Below are 23,742 nucleotides of genomic sequence, written 5' to 3'. Positions count from 1 at the left end.
ATATGACTCTCAGCAATATACAATGTTTTATAAATTTTTATTTATATTACATTTAATGTGAAAAAATGTGAGCTGTATCTGTGGCAGTACCATGCAGAGTTATCAAATTTCTACTTTCCTCTAAATAACTGTGTTTCCTCTGAACTTTATATATAGACAGACTTCTAATCTGATACATTATTACTACAATATTTTCCCCTGATTTTCCATTGGATAACGTACTCAACTTATTAAATGACTTTCTTGTATTTGGATCAAATGTACACAAAATCTATAATTTTGTTTCCTCTGTGTCTTGAAAAATAAGTGATATATAGTTCCCAATTAATAAGTGGTCAAAGGATATGCAAAGGCAATTCTCAGACAAAGAAATCAAACACACACACACACACACACACACACATATGCATATATAGTTATATGAAAAATTGCTCTAAATCATTATTGATTAGAGAAATGCAGATTAAAGTATCTCTGAGGTGCCACCTCATACCTCTCAGATTGGCCAATATGACTAGAAAGGATTATCTATGTTGAAGGGAATGTGGAAAATCTAGGACACAATGATCCAGTAATACCACTATGGGTCTGTATCCTGAAGAGATCATGAAAAAGGGCAAAAATTCCACATGTATAAAAATTTTCAGGGGCAGCTAAGCAATGCAATGGATGGAGCACTGACCCTGGAGTCAGGAGTACCTGAGTTCAAATCCAACTTCAGACACTTAATAATTGCTTAGCTGTGTGGCCTTGGGCAGGTCACTTAACCCATTGCCTTGCAAAAAAAAAATTCAGAGATCTGTTTGTAGTGGCAAAGAACTTGAAATTGAGGGGTTGCCCATCAATTGGGGAATGATTGAACATATTGTGATATATGTATGTGATGGAACACTATTGTCCCTTAAGAAATCATGAGGGACTGGATTTCATAAAAACTTGGAAAGACTTGCATGAATTGATGCTGAGTGAGATGAGCAGAACCATAACAACATTATTCACCCCAACAGCAACATGGGTGATGAACAACCATGATGGACTTGTTCATTCCATCAGTGCAATAATCAGGGACAATTTTAGAGGATTTGTGATGGAGAATGCCATCCATTTCCTGAGAAGGAACTGTGGAGTTTAAATGAAGACCAAAGCTTATTAATCATCAGTTTTTAAAAGTTGTCTTATATATTACATAATTTTGTTATCTCTAATGTTTTCTTTCTTCCTTTTGGATCTGATTCTTCTTTCACAACACATTCAGTTTTGGTTTTTGTTTAGCATGGTAACAAATGTAAAGCCTGTATCAGATTGCTTTCTGTCAGGGGTAGGAGGGAGGAAAATTGTAAAACTCCAAACTTTGCATAAAAGAAATGATTGGTAGAAACTACCATTGTAGTTGGAAAAACAAATAAAAATTTATATAATTAAAAAGAAAAAAGGGGGAAAAGAAAAATAAGTGACATAGTAAAATAATATTTAAAGATATCTTAGGGATATTCTTATACTCTTTTCCTTTTCCACCTAACATTTTAAACATTTTTTCTTTTTTTTTTAATTTATTTTTTATTCTCATTGTGTACAAATTTTTTTTTTACATTAATAAAATATTCTTGTTTACAAGTAAATGAATATAGATAGACTTGCTTGGGCGAAAAAAATAAAGGGGAGAGAGAAAAAAAAATAAAATTAAAAAAAATAATAGTAATAATTGTAGGTATGGCCAGGTGACGCAATGGACGAAGCACCAGCCCTGGAGCCACGAGCACCCGAGTCCATATCCAGCCTCGTAAAACCAATAATCACCCAGCCGTGTGACATGCAAGCCACCCGATCCCCACTGCCCTGCAAAAACCAAAAAGAAGAAAAAAGAAAGACCCAAAATAAAATAAAATAGTAATAATAGTAGGGGTGGCTGGGTGGCAGACAGAGCATTGGCCCTTGAGCCAGGAGCACCTGGGTCCGAATCTGGCCCCAGACACCCAAAGATCACCCTGCTATGTGGCCCCAGGCAGGCCACCCAGCCCTACTCGCCCTGCACCCTCCCCCAAATAATAATAATAACAAAAAATGTGCTTCAGTCTTTGTTCCAACAGCAACAACTCTGTCATGGGTGGATCACATTCTTTATAATAAGTCCATCACAAAAGTTACTTCCATATTTTTTCAACGTTGCCATTGCTGATCGCAACTCCCTCCTTTCTTATTTCTCCACTACTATGTACTATATTTTCTCTCTCCTTTCACTCTGACTCTGCTGTAGGGTCAATGAGTGGCGCAGCAGACAGATCCCTTGTCCTGGGGCCAAGAAGCCCTGAGCCCCCATACCACCCCTTAGGCCCAGAATCCACCTGGCCCTGTGGTCCTGGACAGGCCATCCAATCCCAGCCCCTTGCAAGAAGTAAAAAAGAAAATGTGTCATATCTGTCCACTCTCCCCCCATGGTCCATCCTCTCCTCCTTTATTCACATCCCCACCCCTTCCCCCTACTCCCCCCTCCTTCTTACTCCAGATGTCTATACCCCATTGAGTATATATGCTGTTTCCTCTCCTAGCCATCTCTGATGAGAACAAAGGTTCCCTCATTCCCCCTTGCCTCCCCCCTTCCATATTATTGCAATAGCTCATTGTAATAAAAAAAAATCTTATGTGAAATATCTTGGACTATTCCCCCTCTCCTTTTTCTTTCTCCCATTCCATTTCCCCTTTTTTCCTATTGACTCCATTTTTACACCATATTTTATCTTCGAATTCACCTTTCTCCTGTGCTTCAACTATAAAAGCTCCCTCTACCTGCTCTATTAACTGAGATGGTTCATATGAATATTATCAGTATCATTTTTCTATACATGCAGTTCATCCTCATTAAGTCCCTCATATTTCCCCCCTCTCCTCCAATCTCCATGCTTCACCTGAGTCCTGTATCTGAAGATCAGCCCTTCTGTTCAGCTCTGGCCATTCCAAAAGGAACATTTGAAATTCCCCTGGTTCATTGAAAGTCCATCTTTTTCCCTGGAAGAGGACATTCAGCCTTGATGGGTAGTTCATTCTTGGCTGCATTCTAAGCTTTTTTGCCTTCTGGTATATTGTATTCCAAGCCCTATGAGCTTCCAATGTCGCTGCTGCTAAGTCCTGTGTGATCCTGACTGCAGCTCCACGATATTTGAACTGTGTCCTTCTGGCTGCTTGTAATATTTTCTCTTTGACTTGAGAGTTCTGGAACTTGGCTATAATATTCCTGGGGGTTGGTTTTTTGGGATCTCTTTCTCTGGGGGATCGGTGGATTTTCTCCATTTCTACTTTGTCCTCTGCTTCTAGAATATCAGGTCAATTTTCCTGTAGTAATTCTTTGAAAATGATGTCAAGGCTCTTTTCCTGATCATGACTTTCAGGTATTCCAATAATTTTCAAATTATCTTTCCTGGGTCTGTTTTCCATATCAGTTGTTTTTTCAATGAAATATTTTACATTTTCTTCTAATTTTTCATTTTTTTGGTTTTGAAGTATTGATTCCTGATTTCCGGTAAATTCATCAATCTCCCTGAATTCTATTCTTTGTCTGAAGGATTTGTTCTCCTCAGAGAGTTTTCTTATCTCTTTTTCCATCTGGCCAATTTTGGTTTTGAAAGCATTCTTCTCCTCAATAACTTTTTGAACTGTTTTATCCATTTGACCTAAGCTGTTTTTTAGCATGCTATTTTCTTCAGCATTTTTTGGATTTCCTTGACTAAGCTGCTGACTTCATTTTCATGTTTTTCCTGCATCTCTCTCGTTTCTTTTCCCAGTTTTTCTTCCAACTCCCTCATTTGTTTTTCAAAGTCTTTTTTGGGCTCTGTCATAGCCTGAGCCCAATTTCTTTTTTTCTTGGAGTCTTTAGTTGCAGGAGCTTGTGCTTCCTCTTCTTCAGACTGAGTATTTTGATCCTTCTTGGGCTCATTTGCAAAATATTTCTCAATGGTCTTCCTCTTGTTTCTTTGCTTGCTCATTTTCCCAGCCTAAGACTGTTTTTGGGGGTGCTTCCTGAGCTTTTGGGACACTCTCACAAGGGTCTCAGTGTGTGAGGCTTTGTCCTCCCTTCTGGTCTGTGAATGACCACATGCACCCCCGTCTGCCACAGGGCTGAGGTGGGGGGGGGGGGGCCTAGACTGTGATCAGGATTTGAATGTGGTCAGAGCCCAGAGTCCTGTTCCAGAGGCAGAGGACAGAGCTCTGCAGTCTCTCTTCACTCCCCTCCCTCAGCTCAATGGGCTCATGCCCTGGAGGCTCCTGCTTAGGGGCTCAGCCTGCTTCTGTTTCTGGATCTGGGCTGCTGAAAGACCAAGCTGCTTGCTGTGTGCCCTGAGGGCTGGGCTTCAAGTGCTCGCTCTGCAAGAGGTCCCTCGCTGTTCTCCCACTTTGTGCCCGGTGCTCCTCGGGGTGCAACTCAGGAGACTCCCCAGCTTCTGTGAGCCACAGCTCCCAGTGCCCTGGAGCTGCCTCCAGAAGGCTGAAGTCCTTTGGCTCTGGTGGGCCACCCTTCTGGTGGGCCGCCCCTCCAACCCCGGGGAGCAGAGCCTTTCTGCTCTTTTCCAGGTTACCTTGAGTAGGAGAACTGCCTCATTGGATCCCTCTGTGGGTTCTGTCTCTCGAAAGTTTAGTTAGTTTTTATCAGAGAGCTCCTAAGACTCAATCCCTTCATGTAGCCATCTTGGCTCCGCCCCCCCCATCATTGCATTTTAAACAATGAAATTCTCCTGAATTTCTTATATGTAACGATAGGGGATAGATTCAGTCTAAATATGCTGTTCAAGCTATAGATTCATAATAGATTACATGGGACCACATTAAAGAGGCAGTATATCATATAATTAATATTTTCAAATTTTCAAGAAGTTTTATTTATAATCTTGTCTTTGACTAAAACAGTGTGGTACCTTTCTGCTAATCTGTTGTTTTTCATAATTATTAAAAACCAGTAGTTAAAAGTATTGATCATATTTTTCATTAAAATTCTTTTATCAAAGTTTTACCCTTAAATTCATTTTCATTGTTGATGATTATTTGTCTAGTTATTTGTGGTTCAAACACTTAACTAATTTGTTTTTAATGTTCATTTACATAATTACTAGTCTCTACAACAATACTATAATAATGATATTAATTATGCATATATAATTATATAATATGACATATATTTCAAGTATAGTATATTTTCATATTTAGCTGTCATTTTCTTGTGCTTATATATGTTTATAACTATACATGTATATAGATATATATTACATCTATGACATATTATAACATTTGTTTAGTTATCAAAATTTTTACTGTAATTCATTCCCAGAAAATTGATATGATAATTTTGTTTGGAAATTAATTAATGAGGTACCTAGATTCATATATAGTATCTCAACTATTATTAACTTTATTAGCTATTATTAACTCACTTTAAAATTCTTTCACTCATGAGCATTAATTGATGTACAAGTGTCAGGTTATTTCATTAGAATCAAAAGTTTTTTGAAAAGGCATTAGATGACTTAGTTGATTATTGTTGAAAATAGCTTCTTGACATTGAAAACATCCAAAATGGAAAACTCTATGGTTTAATCAGACACCCAAGAAAGTGAGGGCAGGGGACAATAAATGAAGGGTACTAGGTCAGTTCGTTGATTCTTTTATATTCAGGTTAGGAAAAATACTTCCAAACTTAAATAGACCACCACTGTCCAGAAAACCAGGACACAGATGGATACTAGAAAACATCTAAGGTATTTTGACAGACCAGTGGAGAAAATATCTACTAATCTTAAAGTTACAAATATGAAAGTTGACTTGTAAAGAGAGAAAAAAACTAAACAAAGTTTATTATTCATAATAATGACCTTTTGAATATTCTCTATATCAATATGTATATGTATAATTGAGATAACTTAATATTAGTACAATTATCTGAGAAATTAATATCATTAATCATTTTGAAATTTAATTTTAGACAATTCATGGGCATAAGGGACCAATAACTGCTGTGGCATTTGCTCCTGACGGACGGTATCTTGCCACCTACTCAAACTCTGACAGTCATATTTCCTTCTGGCAGGTAAGTACATTTACTACTGCTATAAATTAATTCTGTAATAAAGCATATAATATGTATAAATCTTGTGCATTTAGTACATGAAAGTCAGCTAATATTGAAACCAATTGGAAAATAATTAAGACTCTTGAGTCAGCAATAAGATTATACTATGGAGAGCTATTGGAGAGAAAAACTAAAAATAAAATTGTATTTTACACAAAGCATCCTAATATTACTCCATGGTAGATTTATATTAACCCTTATAAGTTTCCATAAAAACCATTTATTATAAATCTCAAAGTCTTTGGTTGTGGTTTAATTCTAGGCTATTCTTTAATTTGGAGAAACTTTTACAACACTTTAGTGTAAACCTGTGAGGTATTTTAAAAGTTTTAGTTATCTATCTCTATGCATCTTAACATCCTTTTACTTTCTGTGGTGAATCCTCTTCCCTTTCCTTCCTTTACAGCCAATGATAATGGAACTGTTGCCTTTCTCCTTTATCATTGATAATTATTAGCATTTAAGCATTAACTGTGCTTCCCATGGGTAGTAAGACTTTTGTCTTAATACCTATTTATTTTCAAGTATCAAGTATCCAACATTATGATGTTCTATTTATTGCTTTAAAAGATTAAAAAAAGAATTTAAACAAAATCTAAATACAACTTGATGATGGCTTTCAAAAGTCAATAGCTAATAAAATGTAAAAGGGATACAATAAATTGCTTAATTAACAACATACTATTAAAGCATCAAATCTGTCACAGAATTTTTTCTTCATTCATGTAATTTAGTTTTCCAGTTTATTTTCTCATTATCCTGGCTTCTAGAATATACTTCTAATAAGTGTCTTAATTAGCTCATATTAAATTATTTTCCCAAAAGCTATTACCTAGCCTTCATTTTTTTGCTGGGTATAACCACAGGGCTTCTATTTTATGCCACTTAGATAACCACAGAGAGGCCATTAGCTGGCCCTAAATTGTACTCTTGCAGTTTTAAAGAGTTATTCCTACTTAATACTTAGCAAATTTTTATTTACCAATTTGTACTTTGTTCCTCTTATATTCTTTTTCTACTCTTATACTATTTGAAGAGGGTCAAGGAAAAAGACTTGTAACTACATTTGTATCCATCACAGAGCTCTTTGCTACCTCTTATTTTTTTATGCCTGTATATATTAGTCCTTTGAATTTGGTCTCCTTTTCATCTGTTTCTGAAAGCACATAGAAGAGGAATCTAGGGTTAGATCTGAAGTCTTAATTCTGGTCCAGCTTAGTGGTACAATAGATTGAGCCCTGGGCCTTCAATACAATTTACTGACTTTGTGACCCTGGGAACATCACTTAGCCTCTGCCTACCACAGTTTCCTCAACTGCCAAATGGAGATAGCAGTAGCTCTTAACTCACAGGATTTTTGTGAGGATCAAATGAGATGTTTGTAAAGCACTTACTCAGCACAGTGCTTGGCTCATGGCTGGCATTTAAATGCTTCCCCCTTCCCATCAACTTAATATAAACTTGCCTATGATACTTTTTTTCTTTACTCTTAGATACCAGGTATTCAAGAAAACAGAAACTATTGTTTATTCTTTATGCCAATTAACAGTTCCATAATGAACCCTTATTAAAATATTTATTTCCAAGACCCACAAGGGGGTTTTTAGGTGTACAAAGCCTCTTTTATATTCTCCAAGTCTAACTTTATTCTTTTGCTTTTCACCTGAAGATCCTGGAAACACCCAAAGAAAAAAGGATGTATATTTGTAATTCTTTACATTTTATAAAAGTTTCATCCCAACAAACTTTTGAAGTAAGCTGTGCAGGTGCTGTTTTGCTGTTTCACTGATGAGGAAACTGAAGTCAGAGAAGTTCACTTTTCTAAGATCCCACAGCTGGTGAGATTTGAAGCCAGAATTTAATCCAAAATACTCTGATTCAAAAGTTAAGTGCTCTTTCTATCTTATCATGCACATGTGTGCAGCATGTTTAGGATGACCAAGGTGTAGCACCTCTTGTCATCAGATAGTAGACTTCAATTTGTAAGTGACTATAGAGATTCTCTAGTACCACCTACTCTCACCTCCACACCCATTCCTTCAGATGGGAAACTGAGATTCCCTAAGAGTTATATACTATGTCACAGGTAGTAATAGAACTTTACTTTAAATCCAATTCCTCTTATTCCAGTAATTAATATTTTATTTTATTTTTCCAATTGCATTTGAAAATGTATAAGTTATGCATTTTCTTCCACTCTCCCTTCTCCCGCTTTCCCTGGACTGCTAATAGTCTGACAAGAGTTGTGCATATATATTTGCATTAGTCATTTTGTAAAAGAGGAATTAGCAAAGGGGAAAGCAAGAAAGCCATGAAATGGGTGGGGGGACAAGAGAATTTTTTTTAAAAAATTGATCATAGTATGCAATCAGATTCTGTGGTGTTTTTTTTTTCCTTCTGGATGTGGATGGCATTGTCCCTAACAGGTCTCCCAGGGTTGTCCTTGATCTCTAAGCTGCTGAAAGGAGATGCAACCACTATAGTTGATTAACTCATTAGGTGTTCTCTTGGTTCTGCTCCCTTAGCTCAGCCTGAGTTCATAAGATTCTTTCCATGTTTTTGTAAAGTTCAACTACTTATTGTTTCTTATAGAACAATAGTACTCCATAACATACATATACCATAACTTGTTCAGCCATCCCCCATTTGATGGGCATCCCCTCAATTTCCAGTTCTTTGCCACTACAAAAAAGAGCTGCTATAAATATGTTTGAACATGTGGGATTTTTCCCATTTTTTATTATTTCTTTTGGCCTAGTATTGGTGTTATTGCTGGGTCAAAAGTATAATCAGTTTTCTTGCACTTTAGGCAGATTGCTCTCCAGAATGGTTGGATCAGTTCACAACTCCACTAACAGTGCATTAATGTCCCAATTTTCCCACATCCTCTCCAACATTGATCATTTTACTTTTTTGTCACCTTTGTCAATCTGATAGTTATGAGGTGTGGTACCTTTTTATTGTTTTATTTTTCTTTTCTCTAATCAGTAATGATTTAGAGATTTCTTCATATGACTATATATATATATATATATATATATATATATATATATATATAAAACTTTAATTTTTTCATCTGAAAACTTCCTGTTCATATCCTTTGACCATTTATCAATTAAGGAATGCCTTGTAATCTTATAAATTGACTTCAGTTCACTATATATTTTAGAAATGAGACCTTTATCAGAAACATTAGTTGTGAAAATTATTTCTCAGCTTTCTGTTTTCCTTCTAATCTTGGCTGCATTAGTTTTATTAGTGCAAAACCTTTTTAATTTAATATAGTCAAAATCCATCCATTTTTTAAATTCATAATGTTATCTAGTTCTTGTGTAGACATAAGTTTCTCCCCTTTCTATAGAACTGTGACAGAGTATTTCTTGATTTCTTAATTGGTTTATGGTACTACCCTTTGTGTTCAAATCCTGTACCCATTTTGACCTTATTTTGGAAAAGGTGTGTTTTATTATTTTCTGACATGTCTAGGGTGTAATTTGAAAATAATAATTAATAATTATTAATAATCTATATAGGAGATATCTGATTTTGGAATAATCTTCAGAAATATTGCAATTCCTTTTTCCTACCCTGACCAAAACCTCAGACCATTGACAGCAACATTGGATAAAGAGTAGTAATAGAGAAGCTGATTATTTTTGTGTATGAGTTTGTGTGTATTAATTTCTATGTATTTCCAAAATCAAATGCCAGTCATATTTTATTTTATATTCCTGTATCTTTTACATTATATGTGGAACTTTTCCAATGAACTTTCTCTTCAGTTCATCATTTTAAATAAAACTATGACTTCATTGGTTCACTCAGGAAAGTCAATATAATCATTGGTCAAGAAAGATCTTGAAATTTATTAATGAAATGGTTGAAAACTTGGGTTTTTTTGATATAACTTTATCAATTCAAATAAATTCCTTATTTAATTAATCTCAAAATTGGAAAAGAATGATGAATATTTTAGTTATCATTGCATGAATATTCTCTTAAGGTGCCTTCCAGCTCTAGAATTCAATGAATTTAGGAGTTTTAGCTTATTTGAGTTTTGTTTTAATTGTGACTTGCAGCACTGAAGAGTAGTCATGGAAGGAATAAATTAAAGCTATGCCATGAGTTGATGATAGGTATACAGATACATAATGCACATTTTCCTAAATCTTTTTTCTGTGACTACCCTAAAAAGTACACTTCTTCCTCCACCCACATTCTGCCTTCTACATTTAGCCATAATATCCCCCTGGCCTTCAAGGTCTTCTTTCACATGATTGGTCATGGAGGTGAGGAGGGAGAAAAGGAAAAAAGTACCTACGCATTTGGCTATTAATGGCTATTAATGAGCAGAGCATGAGATTCATATATATGTATTTTATTCATAGAAAATTCATGTCTTTATTGACAACTAAAATTTAGATGTTTAAAAATGCAAAATACTTATTAATGTCTGTTAAATTTTAACCATTATATTTTCTGGTTCATTTGGTTAGAGTCATGCTAGAATGAGGATTGAGTTATTACTTTTTTTAACTGTAAGATCTTTGAAACATTATCCTTGTATGACCTCTTTGGGAATCTTCAAAAAAAAGGATTGATTTTTAAATTTTATTAAGTCTTAGAAAAAAATGTTAAAACATTGAGGGGATCAAGACTTTGACACCATTTGGTTTGAAATTTGCTGACTGTCAGAAGAGTTTTAGCAGAAAGAGTTAACCATAACCATACATTTGGTTTTAAAATGTGGTTGGCCTCCTCACTAGTGATTTTGTTCACTTCTGTGTTGTATTCGGCACTATTATAAATGCAGGAAAATCAGTAACATTAGTCATCTTAAAAGGGTTATTACTCAAGATGATTTAAATTGTGAAAATGTCAGTGTTGCTTGCATGCTCCCTGCTAGAGATGTGGTGATTTACGCTCTCTGACACCATTCTGCTACTGAGAAGAACCAGAAAAAAAGTAATGGCTTATATTTTGTACTGATCAGAATTCAGAACATGATAGCAGCAATAGCACGTCTTAAATTGTCTAAGATTTGCCAAGGTTTAAGTGTCAGATTTTACCTATGCAGTTGGCTCATACACATCCCCAAAACCTAATAAATTGAGATGGAAATTTTACTAAAGAAAAAGAACTGGAAATGAAAGTTGTTACAAGAGAAAGGGGGAAAAAAAAAACCTGTTTCTAAGATTTCCTTTCTGGTGTTTATCAGAGCATCAGCAATATACACTGAACAGCTTCCAAAGAAAAGCTTTTCTGAAAAGTGTTTCAAAAATTTAGTTAGATATAATACAATTTACTTAACTGTACTACAATATTCTTTTGGAACTTAATTTTTAAAATTCTTAATGTGTCCTAAGTATATAATTCATAATTTAACATTTCCTTATTAATTTTCTTGGATTGAAAATAACAGAAGTTAAAATTCTACCTAAACTTGATTCACTGCCTGGTAAAATGCATCATAATAAGCTTTCAAGTCTTGTGTTTTCTTTATCGAATCATGAAAATCATAGATAAACTAAAGATACAATGGTGAAATGCTGATTGAGATCTCTGTTTAATTTGAAAGGAAACTAGAGCCAAAGGACTGAGTAAGTGATTAAGGAGACAGGATTATGTTGTAGGATCTGAATCAACATCTTATCATTCTGTTGTTCAGTTTATTCTGTTTTCTTGTGCCTTTAGTCCACAATTCACAAAACTGTACAGTTGGGGGGGTGGTTTTTTTAGGAAATATAAGACCTCATTGTGTTTTTCTACAGTAAATACTGCTTTATAGACTCTTTTATAGTAAAGTGTCTCACATTCATACATGGGATAGAATTGTGTTAGTTTCAGTATTAAGCAAAAAGAATCGATATTTTCAAACATATATTTCATTTTCAAGTGCAGGTCTTTCTTACGTATGATACCAGTACATATAGTTCAGGTGAGTTCCTAATCCAATAGTAACAGAAAATTAGGAAATTCAACAATAGCATATCTAAAAAAAAGTTTTCCCTTTTTTTTCCCAAAATTTAGTTCTTCAGGATGTCAGAACTTAAACTATTGAATACTCAACTTGAGAAGTGGTGTTTGAGTGAATACTATTTAATACAGATTTTGACCTTATTAAAGAAGAAAGATTTTTAAAGGTACCCGGTGAAATCATTTTCTCTTTTGTGTTCCAGATGAATACCTCACTATTGGGAAGTATTGGCATGCTGAACTCAGCACCTCAGCTTCGTTGTATTAAAACCTACCAGGTGCCCCCTGTCCAGCCCGCATCCCCTGGGTCTCATAATGCCCTCAGACTGGCCCGGCTGATCTGGACTTCGAATCGCAATGTAATTCTTATGGCCCATGATGGAAAGGAGCATCGATTTATGGTCTAGAATTCATGTCTCTATTATTATTTTTATTTTTAAAATTCTCTGTGAGCCTTTATTTCTCCATCCTAACTCCTACTGGATTTACCCACATCAGTGCCTATAGAAGTCATCCACTGGCATCAGCCAAATAGCAGCACTCGTGCATGGTTCTTTCTATAGGGCAGAATCCCCTTGTACCAACTATGGATTCAGAGGCACACACACACCAACTCAATAGGATATGGTGATTTGGGCACCAGATGGTTTTCCCTGCCATTGGTGAGAGGGAAAAGAAGATAGTTAATGGGAAGGTTCTTGTTGCTTGGTGCAACAGAAGGTAGAAAATCAATAAACACTGTGATTGCACTCCCTGACTAGATCAGCATTTTCAGACATTCAAGCCCAAGTTCTGACATGCAGTATAATCTGGTAGCTTTGATATTGGATGTTGAGGTAACATGGCAGTCTTAATTATTAACATCATTTTCCTTTAGGTTTCTTAATGCATTTTTCCCAGATTTACCTTTGATTTACAAAAAGTTTTTCCATTTACCTGTACTTTCTTCAGATGAGCATGGGGGGGGGGGTATTATTTGTCCCAGGCTTTATCAATTACCTTACTTTTTAAGGATCTAATTGGTTTGAGAGAATTGAGAAAGAAATATGAAGGAATTTTCAATAAAAACAACCTCTTTAGATATGTGCTCTTCTTTAATGTTCAAGTGATGGCTTATTTATTAGTTTTTTTAATCCATTGCTTCTTGTAATCTAAACAAAAGAAATATCTAATCCATATAACAATATCTTCAGTTGTGCACAATGAAAGACAAAATCTAAGAAGTTCATTCTTAGCTATATGGAATGGAGATACTTTTTCTGAGGAAGAGCTTACCCTGCAAAAAATATTTTAAATCTATAAATCAAAATGTGGAAAATTACATTTATGGCATGTCAGTCAGTTATCATGCTAATTATTCTAATGTTGAATTCATCCTTTCAAAAAGGGAAGAGGTTTTATTTGTTTTAGCAAAAACTCTGCCAAAATGAAAATATATTAATTAGCAAATACAGCACAAAATTCTGGTCAACATATGAAAGATAAATGATTTGTATTTCTGTAAATTTGCTTAAACATATATATCCAAAGAAGGATTTTTTTCTTCTTTAACATAAACTTTAGGTATTCATTTTTTTCTGCTATTTATCAGTTCATCAAATTATGCTAGTTCATGCTCACAGTAATGAAAGAAATCCTTAAAATAATATTTTGTATACATTATTCCTAACAATTGATATATGTACAGTTTTACTGGTTTAAGGATTTGTAGGGCTGGGTAGCCATTTTATCTAAAAACTCATAAAAGGAAAATGTTCTGTAAGTAAATGATTTATTAGAGAAAAAGAAAATATGTAACTCAGAGAAACCAAAAGTGGTAATAAAGGAAGAGAGCAAATGATTGCTTCTAAATTTAAAAAGCATTGATTTTTCAAAGAGAGAGTTTATGTAATATATATGTGTGTGTGTATATATATATATATATATATATATATATATATATATATATATATATATTTGAAAAAAGCAGGATCACTCACAGTCCAGAAGCAACATCTGTTTTACTGAAGTGAGTTTTTAAAGAACAGGAAAAGAAATTAAGACCATTAGAAATGTTTCTCTCATATTGCTGTAAAGTGTATTATTTTTAACTGTGGCAAAGCTGTAGTATTCCCTGGTGGTTAAATTCTGTAGTAGAGTTTGGATGTTTTTTTAAAAGTGAATTTATGCCACATGCATGAATGTTGTATTTATAAAGATTATATATGTTGTTTCTAAGGAAGAAGTAAAGAATTATACAGCATAATATGTTTGATGACTGTGCTGTGCAATGCTCAATTTAGGTAGAGAAATGTGAAGAAAAACTAAAAGGTGCACTTTATTTGTTTTCCAGTAGTCTACCTGAGCCATGAAAAACCTGAGTCATGTTCTTGAAAGGAATACGTTCATGTTTATTGTCTGAATCTAAAAGAGAATTAATTTGTTCTAGTGTACAAAAAATTTGGGATAATATTATTAAACTGTACTTTAAGAAGAGTAAACTACTATGTTTCTCTTAAACATTTAAATACTTTACAAGAAGGAATAAGAAAAGACAGTAGCCTCCTTTCATCTCTTCCAAGTATAGGTGTGGCACAGAGAAGATTTTAAATAAATTGGGGAAGTTACATGAGTTAAAATGCTCCAAAGGTAAACTTCTTTCCATCTCCCACAATCTCTGTCCAAGTAGACAAGACAGAGCTTTGAGCTGGGAGCAAATTCCTGTTACCAAGTCCTAGAGTGGAATGATATTTGTTATTAGTCATATCCAACTGCTAAAATAAAAGTGACCATTAGCTAAACACAGACCTCTTCACCACTATGTCATCCATAAGTCACAAACTTCATTCCAGCTTAGATCTCTCAGCACCATGGTAAGCTTTGTATTGTCAACTCCAGTGTAAGCTTTTAGTGTTTTATCGATTTGTTAGTACTGTATTTGGACTTGTCCTTGTAAATGAAGAGACATCTGTGGCTTCATTGGCAGTTTACAAGCAAAAGATGATACGATGGGACACCTGTATGAAAATATTGTAATGATGGAAGTTGCTGTGGGTCACAGTGAGCTTAAATATCTTCCAGGTTCCACTTGATAGATGCCCTGTGTACTAAATGTCCCTGCTTACATATGTGTGTGAAATAAAACTGAATTGTACTGAAAAACATCTTTCCTGTTCTGTATATTTAGGTTGGCTTTTCACTCTTCTATCTCTCATCTTACAATTTTTCAAATGACATTTTATACTTATTACCTTTTTTTTTGCTTTTTATCACCAAAATAAAACATATTTTACTAAGATAAGGCAAGATTTTGTTTTAAAAAAAAAAGGGCAATAAAGAGCAAATTCCATCTCTGGATACCATAAGAAATGTGATAGGACCAGGTGAAGAAAGGCTACCCTGACAAAAACTCAGTACCCTCTGTGGCCTCAACAGAACTCATTATTATTTCTGCCTTCAAAAGATCCTAAGTATCCTGTTAATTGCTGCAAATTATACATTGTTAAATTTGATAACATGGGCTGCTGTCCTGTGGGAATTGAGCTAAGATCATTAAATTCTTTTCATTTAAAACTCAGTTTGGACTTGAATTCGAATCCCCAAGGTAAAAGAGCATAATTGGTTTCAAGCAAGAGCAAGAATAACAAAATAGGTCATTATTACTACCAGAGGTTTATGGTACAATCAGTAAATGTAATCCTTTTCTTTCAATTTTCAGATAAGAAGCTAAGACACTTTAAATTGAGTCAATCGTTATGTAACAGTATAATTTTCTGTGACAATTAAAGAAGCATAAACAGCTTTGACTCTTCAAATGCCTTGATTGTCTAGACCATCAATTGCTTTAGTGTTCAGTGATAATTCAAATGCTTTTGTATAGGTAAAGTAGAAGCAATAATGGCTCTGTATGATTGGTGATCACATAATTTGATCAAATGTGGAAAGGCCATGACATTAATAGGAAGGTAAAGCCAGGCAGTGCTAGATGAACTTTCACCTTTCACCTCTTCAGCTGATGGACAGAACTGAGTGTTGAAAAATCAATACTTGGGAGCCAGGAGGGAAATATTTCCAAGCTCTAACTAGAGAATGTATTTTGACAAGGCCAAGATAATCCAAGCTGCAAAGGAGAAAGGGAAAAGAAGACTCATTTTTAAAGCTTGACACTTCAAGGTGTTTTTGTACAATGGTTTAGAGAGCATCAATACATACAAATACCAAAGGTCAAAAAGAAAAGCCAGAAGAACTTCAAAAATTAGATGCTCAGTTCTTTTTGCTGTTTACAGAATAAAAAGACCACAAAATGGCTTTGGCTTGGAATTGTCCTTAAAATGAACTGAGCACCCAATTTTACATGCTTCTCAGATCTTTGCTCCCCCCCCCCAAAAAAAAATCTCAAATATTGTAGATGCCAGTTTTTGTTAGTCATTTCATTTTGTAAAAGAATTCTTATGAATGGAAGCTGCCTACAAGTCTAATCAAACTAACACTATAGCTTGTGATGAATATATTACTGTGATAATTTTTATATTAAATGATTAACCTATTTTAGGTTCTCATCTCACAATTCGTTATTCAGTTTTGAATTTGCTTGTATAGTTTTGGTAACCCTTTCAAATTACCCCAGGTCTCCCTAAGTTCTGTAGCAGTCATAGAAGTTATTGTTCTTTAAAAAGGTAAACAATTCTATTCTCAACATCAGATCCATTCATTCTGTAGACACATGAAATAATCTGGGATTCCTTTCATTTTTGCTTACAAGTAAAGTACATTAACAGGCATATAACATCTTCCAACCATATTCTCAAGGCTGCAGAACCCCTGATTATTTCTCATAATCAATATCATATTTGTTGCTATTCTAGAACATTTATAATGATATTGTCACTATTCAGATAATAATGAAAATAACTCCTCTTATCTACTTTGTTTTGAAAGTTCTAAACTTAACCTTCACAGTGTTCTGGAGAAATAGATATTAAGTTTCAGTTTTTTTTAATATGAGAAAGACTATGCTACCAGTAAAAACATCGAAGCACTTGGGCAAGCCACTTAACCCCGTTTGCCTTGCAAAAAAAAAACAAAAAAAAAAACACAACGAAGCAGCAAATTCATTTAATACTCAGTTTGCATTTGAATTTGAAAAAAATTAAAGCATAACAGATAGTGAGCAAGAACAAGAATAATAAAATCAATCATTATTGCTCCATAGAAGCTGCCTCCCCAGCAGATAGCCATGAAGTTTAGACTGGAAGCAAGATCAGTGGTTTCAGGCATTCTACTGTTGTTTGTTCTCATCTATTATTGGTGACTGTTGGTCCTCAATTGTTATTGGTGGTAAAGATGGTGTACCCTTTCTACTTGATTTCTCCCATCAATGTTGGCTGTGCTAGAAGCACATCTTGTGGTTGAGGGACATTGCTATCCCCAAGGCCCTTAAGTTCAAAGGCAGCTACTGACAATGGGTAAAGGACTAGACCTAAAAGTCAGGAAGACCCAAGTTCAAATGCAGCCTCAAGAAACTAGCTGTATAGTAAGGCAAGTCCCTTAACCATTTTTTGTCTCCATTTACTCAAGTTTAAAATAGGGATTTGCCTCACAATGTTGTGAGGGTCAAAAAAGATACTAATTGTAAGGGGCGGCTAGGTGGCGCAGTGGATAGAGCACCAGCCCTTGAGTCAGGAGGACCTGAGTTCAAGTCCAACCTCAGCCCCTTAATAATTACCTAGCTGTGTGGCCTTGGGGAGAAACTAAAAAAAAAAAAGATACTAATTGTAAAAAACACAACACAGTGCCTGGTACATAATAGGGTTTTAAAAATCATTATTCCTTTGTTCCTTTCCTGGACTGTCTTCATCTGGGTTCAAGGAGAGTTGGTAGTTAAGGTAGCAGCAATGATGGTTCCACTTGTCTGGCACATGCTGCTTCCTATCTCATCCCCTGCTAGACTGGTTGCCTGGTGAGACAACATAAGAAGAGAGATGATAGACAGAAACTTTGGGGACACCCACAGTTGGGAGTCATTATTTAGAATGAAAAACCAGCAAAGGAGATTGAGAACCATGAGAGAGCATCCTCATCAAAATCCAGAAAACAGAAAATATCCAGATAGATGTCACATCTTCATCCCAGAATGTGGTGGAGGAGATAGTTGGGGAAAAGTGTCAGAAGGATAAGGGATGAAGAGGTAAAGAGAAGAAAAGGACCTCATCCAATAACCTCGGTTTTTTCCAGTGAAGTATGAAACAAGGTCCTGAACTTGTGGACAAGGAGGTATGGGAAGCTTGAGAAGAAAATAGGTGTGGGATAACTGCTATGGTGAGTCAGATAGGGAATCAGGGTGACAGCAGAATAGTCTTGCTGCATGAGGACCCAGGTGAGATTAAAATGGACCCAATCAGTATGGTTTTGTGATTTCCTCCACTTTCATTTAGCAACAGATGTTGGGAATAATTCAGGGGTCTTTAGCAAAGTATGATCAGCAATAGAATCGAAAAACAAGAACAAAGGAAAATGTTAAGTTGAACTGATTCACCAAGGATCTGGGGAGAGAGGAATATAGACAGAGCAGGGATAGTTCTAAGGGATAGATTAGAGTTCATAGTGATAATAAATGGGAAACTTAGAAGCATTATGCATAGGAAAATATGCACATTTAAAGTTATTTAAAGCAGGTGATGCACACCATATCTGATTTATTATCTGCTCTTTGGAAGCTACTATAATTTTAATCATTATAATTAATAAATAATTACAATTTCCATTCTATGCATGTAGGTAGTTATAGGTCCAGTACTTCACCCAAAAGATAGCATCTCTATCATTGTTTTGGCTTCTTCCCCTTTTTTCATTTGTGTTGCTATCATCAAACCAAATTTTTCATTTTATGTCCTTGAAAATGATTCATTGCCTTTCATGCTTTAAATGAGCAATGATTTCACCAATGTGAGTACCTCCTTTATGATAAATAGTTCAATCTCTCAATGAGTTGCTATGATCAGAAAATTTCATTTCTTGGTAGCAAAATTTCTGACTGTGTGGTCCAATGGAATTTTAATTAGAGTGATTCCCAATTGGTAGGTATACAAAGGTCCATCTCCAAACCCACATTCAAAGCCTTTCCAACCAGGTAGGATATGCCAGATCATGCATACTGGGCATGATTTGCAAGAGCATTAAGGCATCTCAAGAAAAATTTTAGTGGAAAATGACACCAAAATGAGATCAAAGCATGAGAAGGAAATGCTTCCCTAACTTTGTTGAAGTGACATGAGTTGATGAGTAGAAAAGAATAGTCATCAGGATGTTTTCTTCAGAATCACAGAAGACTTGGAGAGCTAATGATTGTTCTACCTTTGCCATCCATCTGGCATGCTAACAATTACAGGGGCTGTCTATAGTTGTCTATAGTTGTCTAAATGTGTATTTTTACCATAGAAATATGTACACTTTTAGCTGAAATTAATCTTGGGGAAAAACAAGTTAAATCTCATTTTATAGATTAAGAACTTGAAGACCAGAGAGGTCAAGTCACATAGCTAGTTAGTACTGAATACAGCACTAAAACTCAAACTGAAATAGACCCTGTGAAGAAGATTCTAGCAATGCTATCCTTCCTAACCTCTATTCCTGACTTTCCTAGAAATAATAATAATAATAATAATAATAATAATAATAATAATATGTTTATTAAGAAATAAAATGATTAACTGGTTAACAAATCTAAAATCAATAATTAAATATAGTAATATTAAGCATCTAGGTAGCATAGTATGCCTAGAGTCAGGAAGGTCTGAGTTCTAATTTAGTTTCAAACATTTACTAGTTTTGTGACCCTGAGTAGATCATTAAACCTTTGTTGACTTCAGTTTCCTTATCTGTAAAAAAAAAAAAAGAAGAAAAAGAATAGTATCTACCTCCCAGGGTTGTTGTGAAGATGAAATGTGATAAAAATCATAAAGCAATTTAACAAAGTGCCTGGTTGTTATTATTATCATCATCATCACATCACTATCATTATGCCACAGAATTCATGGAAATGATCTTAGTAATCAAAGAGAATTGTTTCCATTTTGTCCAGTTGTCCTTAAAATCCTATTTCAAGGCCTCATTGGGGTATGGAAAGTTTCAAGGCCTCATTGGGGTATGGAAAGTACCACTTAAAAGTGACAATAGAATACAAATTTTGACAGAAATAAAAACGAGATTATAGGCCACATGATATTATTAATTTGTTTTCCATAGATCATCCTGGTTCAAAGAGGCTCATCACTAAAAAATTGTCCACCATTTTGTTTTGTGTCATAAAAACTTCTGAAGACCATGAAGGCATCAGTAGATGATGGTAAGGCATTGATGAAGCAAAATGAGATCATGAATCTTTTGAAATATTGAAGAATATCTGATTTAGAATATTTAGCTTACAAGGGAGATGAAATCTGATAAAAATTGAGTGACTTTACAATCCATATCAGCTATGTTCAATACGCTACATAATAATGCCCTAAAGAAAACCAATTATTTCTCAGTTCTATCATCTTAAGCTATTGTGTTTCTTCAAACCTTACAACCATTGTGCCAAATTTAAAAGCATCCATTGCTACTTTGCATTCCTCTTCTCTGAATTTTTAAGGGTATCAATATTTTATCATAAAAATATTGACTTTCCTTTAAAAATATAATTTGAAAATGTTTGCTGCATTCCTAAGTTTGTCATATCCTGGGGCCATTTTTTCCCATATGACTGTGTCCCCTGCAATATCAACTTCAATGGATCTATAATCTCATCAATGTGAATAGTTCCTCCTTTAGTGCAGATTATAGTTCATCCATGACTTCTCATACTATGCAGTTCTTATCCATGTTATTCTACAAAGCCTCTGCAGAGAACTCATTTAGAACTTTAGAGCTACTCCTCAAGGTCTGGCTATCAGTGGAGCACTTGGGCCTTGCATCATTTTTCTCTTGTCCTTGCCTATGATGACCTACTTCATTTTCTGATCATAAGCTAACTTACATGACTGTCCCTTATTAGCACAGTGGGTGAAACTCTTGATGCTTGAGACTCAAGTGTTGCTTATTAAAACATAATTGAAAAGTGTTTAACAAAATTAAGGTAGAACACAACTGAGATATTGTTAATTGGTTAATACACAATGCAATTTTCTTTTTTTTTCTGGTTTTTGCAAGGCAATAAGAGATTAAGTGACTTGCCTAAGGTCATACAGCTAGTAAAGTATCAAGTATCTGAGGCTAGATTTGAAGTCAGGTCCTTTTGACTCCAGGGTCAGTGCTCCAGACATTGCCAGCTAGAAGCCCCCATGCAACTGTTTCTATTTAAGTTTGAGACCATTAGGTTACACTGATTTTAGTACCTGTCCCAAGTGTGAAAACCTGTTTCCTACTTGCACAGCTCTTCATTGCCCTTCAGATCACCTGCTATTTCTGTACTGAAAATCACAGAGAAGTTAGAATGTGATTTGAAAAAATAATTCCTCAACTTCCTTGATCTGTCCACTGGAATTAGGCACTATTTTCCATTCAGTCAGTGGTAGGAACATTATCTTAATCTCCTCCTTCCACACTTCCCACCCATTGTAGGGGCAGCTAGGTGGCACAGTAGATAGAGCACCAGGCTCATCTTCCAGAGTTCATATCTGGCCTCACACATTTAATAGCTATGTCCCTGGGCAGGTCATTTAACCCTATTTAGCTCAGTTTTCTCATCTGTACCTCTGCCAAGAAGGGGTCACAGAGAGTTGAACATGTCTGAAACAACTAAACATTAGCAGCAGCAGCAACAATAACAACAATATCTCCCTTTCAGGATAAGTTAGTTTTTTCATTAAATTAAAATATCAGTTGAAACTTAGTTGGTTCAGGAAAACTAAGGACTCCTATGGTTTATGTCACTCATCACCAGAGTCAAAGTAGTCATAAGGAGCTGGAGGGGTCTTCTCAGATACCTGACACCTGGATTTAGTTAGTGTCATGGATCCTCCATGCCTATCCTCATATTTTCTTCCAACACTATAGCTACATAAAATTTCCTTTTAACTGTTGAACGATCTATCAGTGTCTCATTTTGTTCCAATATTGATCATAAACTACCTGAGGATTGACTTGTTAGACCAGCCCTGAATATCTTCAAAATACTTACCTTTGTGGTTAAAGTGCTGTACTATCCTGATTTTCTCTTCCTACCCCTTATATGCTGTTCTTCAGTTTTCCCCTCTTGTCCCTTCACATCATGGGTTTTTAACTTTTTTTGTATCTATCTGTTGAAGCCTAAAGAATTTCCCAGAATAATGTTTTTAAATGTATAATAAAATGTGAAGGATTAAAAAGGAAACAAGCTATATTGAAATAAGGGTGTAATTTTTTCCCCACCCAAGTTCATATATCCCTTAGGGGTTCAGGGACCACAGATTAAGAACCCCAGCTCTAAATTCCTTTCCTTTGCAATTTTGTTCTTTTCTACGACTTCAACTATGACCTCAATGAATATGACATACATGTCTCTAGCTCTAGCTCCAAACTCTCTCCCAAAGAGGTTACACATTTTCAAATATTGGTTCAAGCAACAGCCCAAACACATGTTAAAAAACCCAGCTAATATCTCCCATATCAAAAGCCATCTTCCCATTTTCACATTCTCAATTACACAGGCCTAAAACTTCATTTCTTTCTCCTCTCTTGCCTCATATATCTAATCAGTTGCCATCCCTACTTTGTCATTCTTTCCCATTCTAGCCCACATCATTATATACTTCTTCCTGAATAATCTTCAGAAAGTGCCACTCTGGTTAGGTCACCCTCTCCTCTAAAACAGCCCATGATTCATTATCTACCAAATGAGGTACAGAATCCATATTATTTAAAGACCAATTTTTTTTCTAAATCTGTCTTAAACCTGCTCTTCTAGGCTCTCCTCTCACCCCTAGACAGTCCAATGGTCAGAGCTTCTATTTCCTACAAAATTTTCAGGTTTCTCTCACTCATAAAAAAAAAAAAGAGAATCAGACTTAAAATCAGGAAGTCCTAGATTTATCACTTGTCCTTGCCATCCCCTCAAAATATTATCTTATCCCCCTTTTCTAGTTCATAAAGAAATTCTTAAAAGGTTAATCATTTATTTTTTTTAATTTCATTTATGGCAATGGTGTTAAGTGACTTGCCCAAGATCACACAGCTGGGTAATTGTTAAGCATCTAAGGTCACATTTGAACCCAGGTCCTCCTGACTTCAGGGCCAGTGCTCTATCCACTGTGCCATCCAGCTGGCCCTTACTCATTTCTTCTTGCCATTCATCCTGACCTATGTCTTGCCACCAGACTGGAGGAAAAAGTTAAACTTTGTACAGGTTGTCTCACTTAAATCCAATTTACTTGCAAGTCAAGAAACCACCCACCTGATGTCACTGGTCCTCTTCCAGAATGAAGGATAAACAACAACCACAATAATCCATTTCCATATTTCCTATTTACTTTTCAACCTCTGGCAATCTAGTTTTCTAGTTGATCTCCTACCTGAAAAAGCTCTCCTCCAGGGTTACTAGGCTCTCCTCCTAAATGCTAATCCTTAATGGAGTTGTTTGGTTATTTTTTTAGTTGTAATCATGCTTAACTCCCTCTGCAGCTTTTGATGCTATCAATCCAGGCCTTCTGGACTCTCCT

The 23,742-nt window shown here is 35.2% G+C and overlaps 1 protein-coding gene across 2 annotated transcripts in view; it reads left to right on the top strand.

Moving 5' to 3' along the window:
• Window positions 1–14,335, top strand: part of WDR7 (WD repeat domain 7) — a 483,043-nt gene extending 468,708 nt beyond the window's left edge. For both annotated transcript variants that reach the window (XM_074208025.1, XM_074208024.1), the window contains 2 exons: window positions 5,966–6,070; window positions 12,292–14,335. In XM_074208025.1, the coding sequence (XP_074064126.1) occupies window positions 5,966–6,070; window positions 12,292–12,495 (309 nt within the window). In that variant the 3' untranslated portion in view covers window positions 12,496–14,335. The remainder of the gene's footprint in view (window positions 1–5,965; window positions 6,071–12,291) is intronic.
• The last annotated feature ends 9,407 nt before the right edge of the window (window positions 14,336–23,742 follow it).

This window comes from Macrotis lagotis, chromosome X, assembly GCF_037893015.1.
Source record: "Macrotis lagotis isolate mMagLag1 chromosome X, bilby.v1.9.chrom.fasta, whole genome shotgun sequence".
Classification (NCBI taxonomy): domain Eukaryota; kingdom Metazoa; phylum Chordata; class Mammalia; order Peramelemorphia; family Peramelidae; genus Macrotis; species Macrotis lagotis.
Note: the sequence above shows the minus strand (reverse complement) of the source record. Positions and strands in the feature narration are given on the sequence as shown.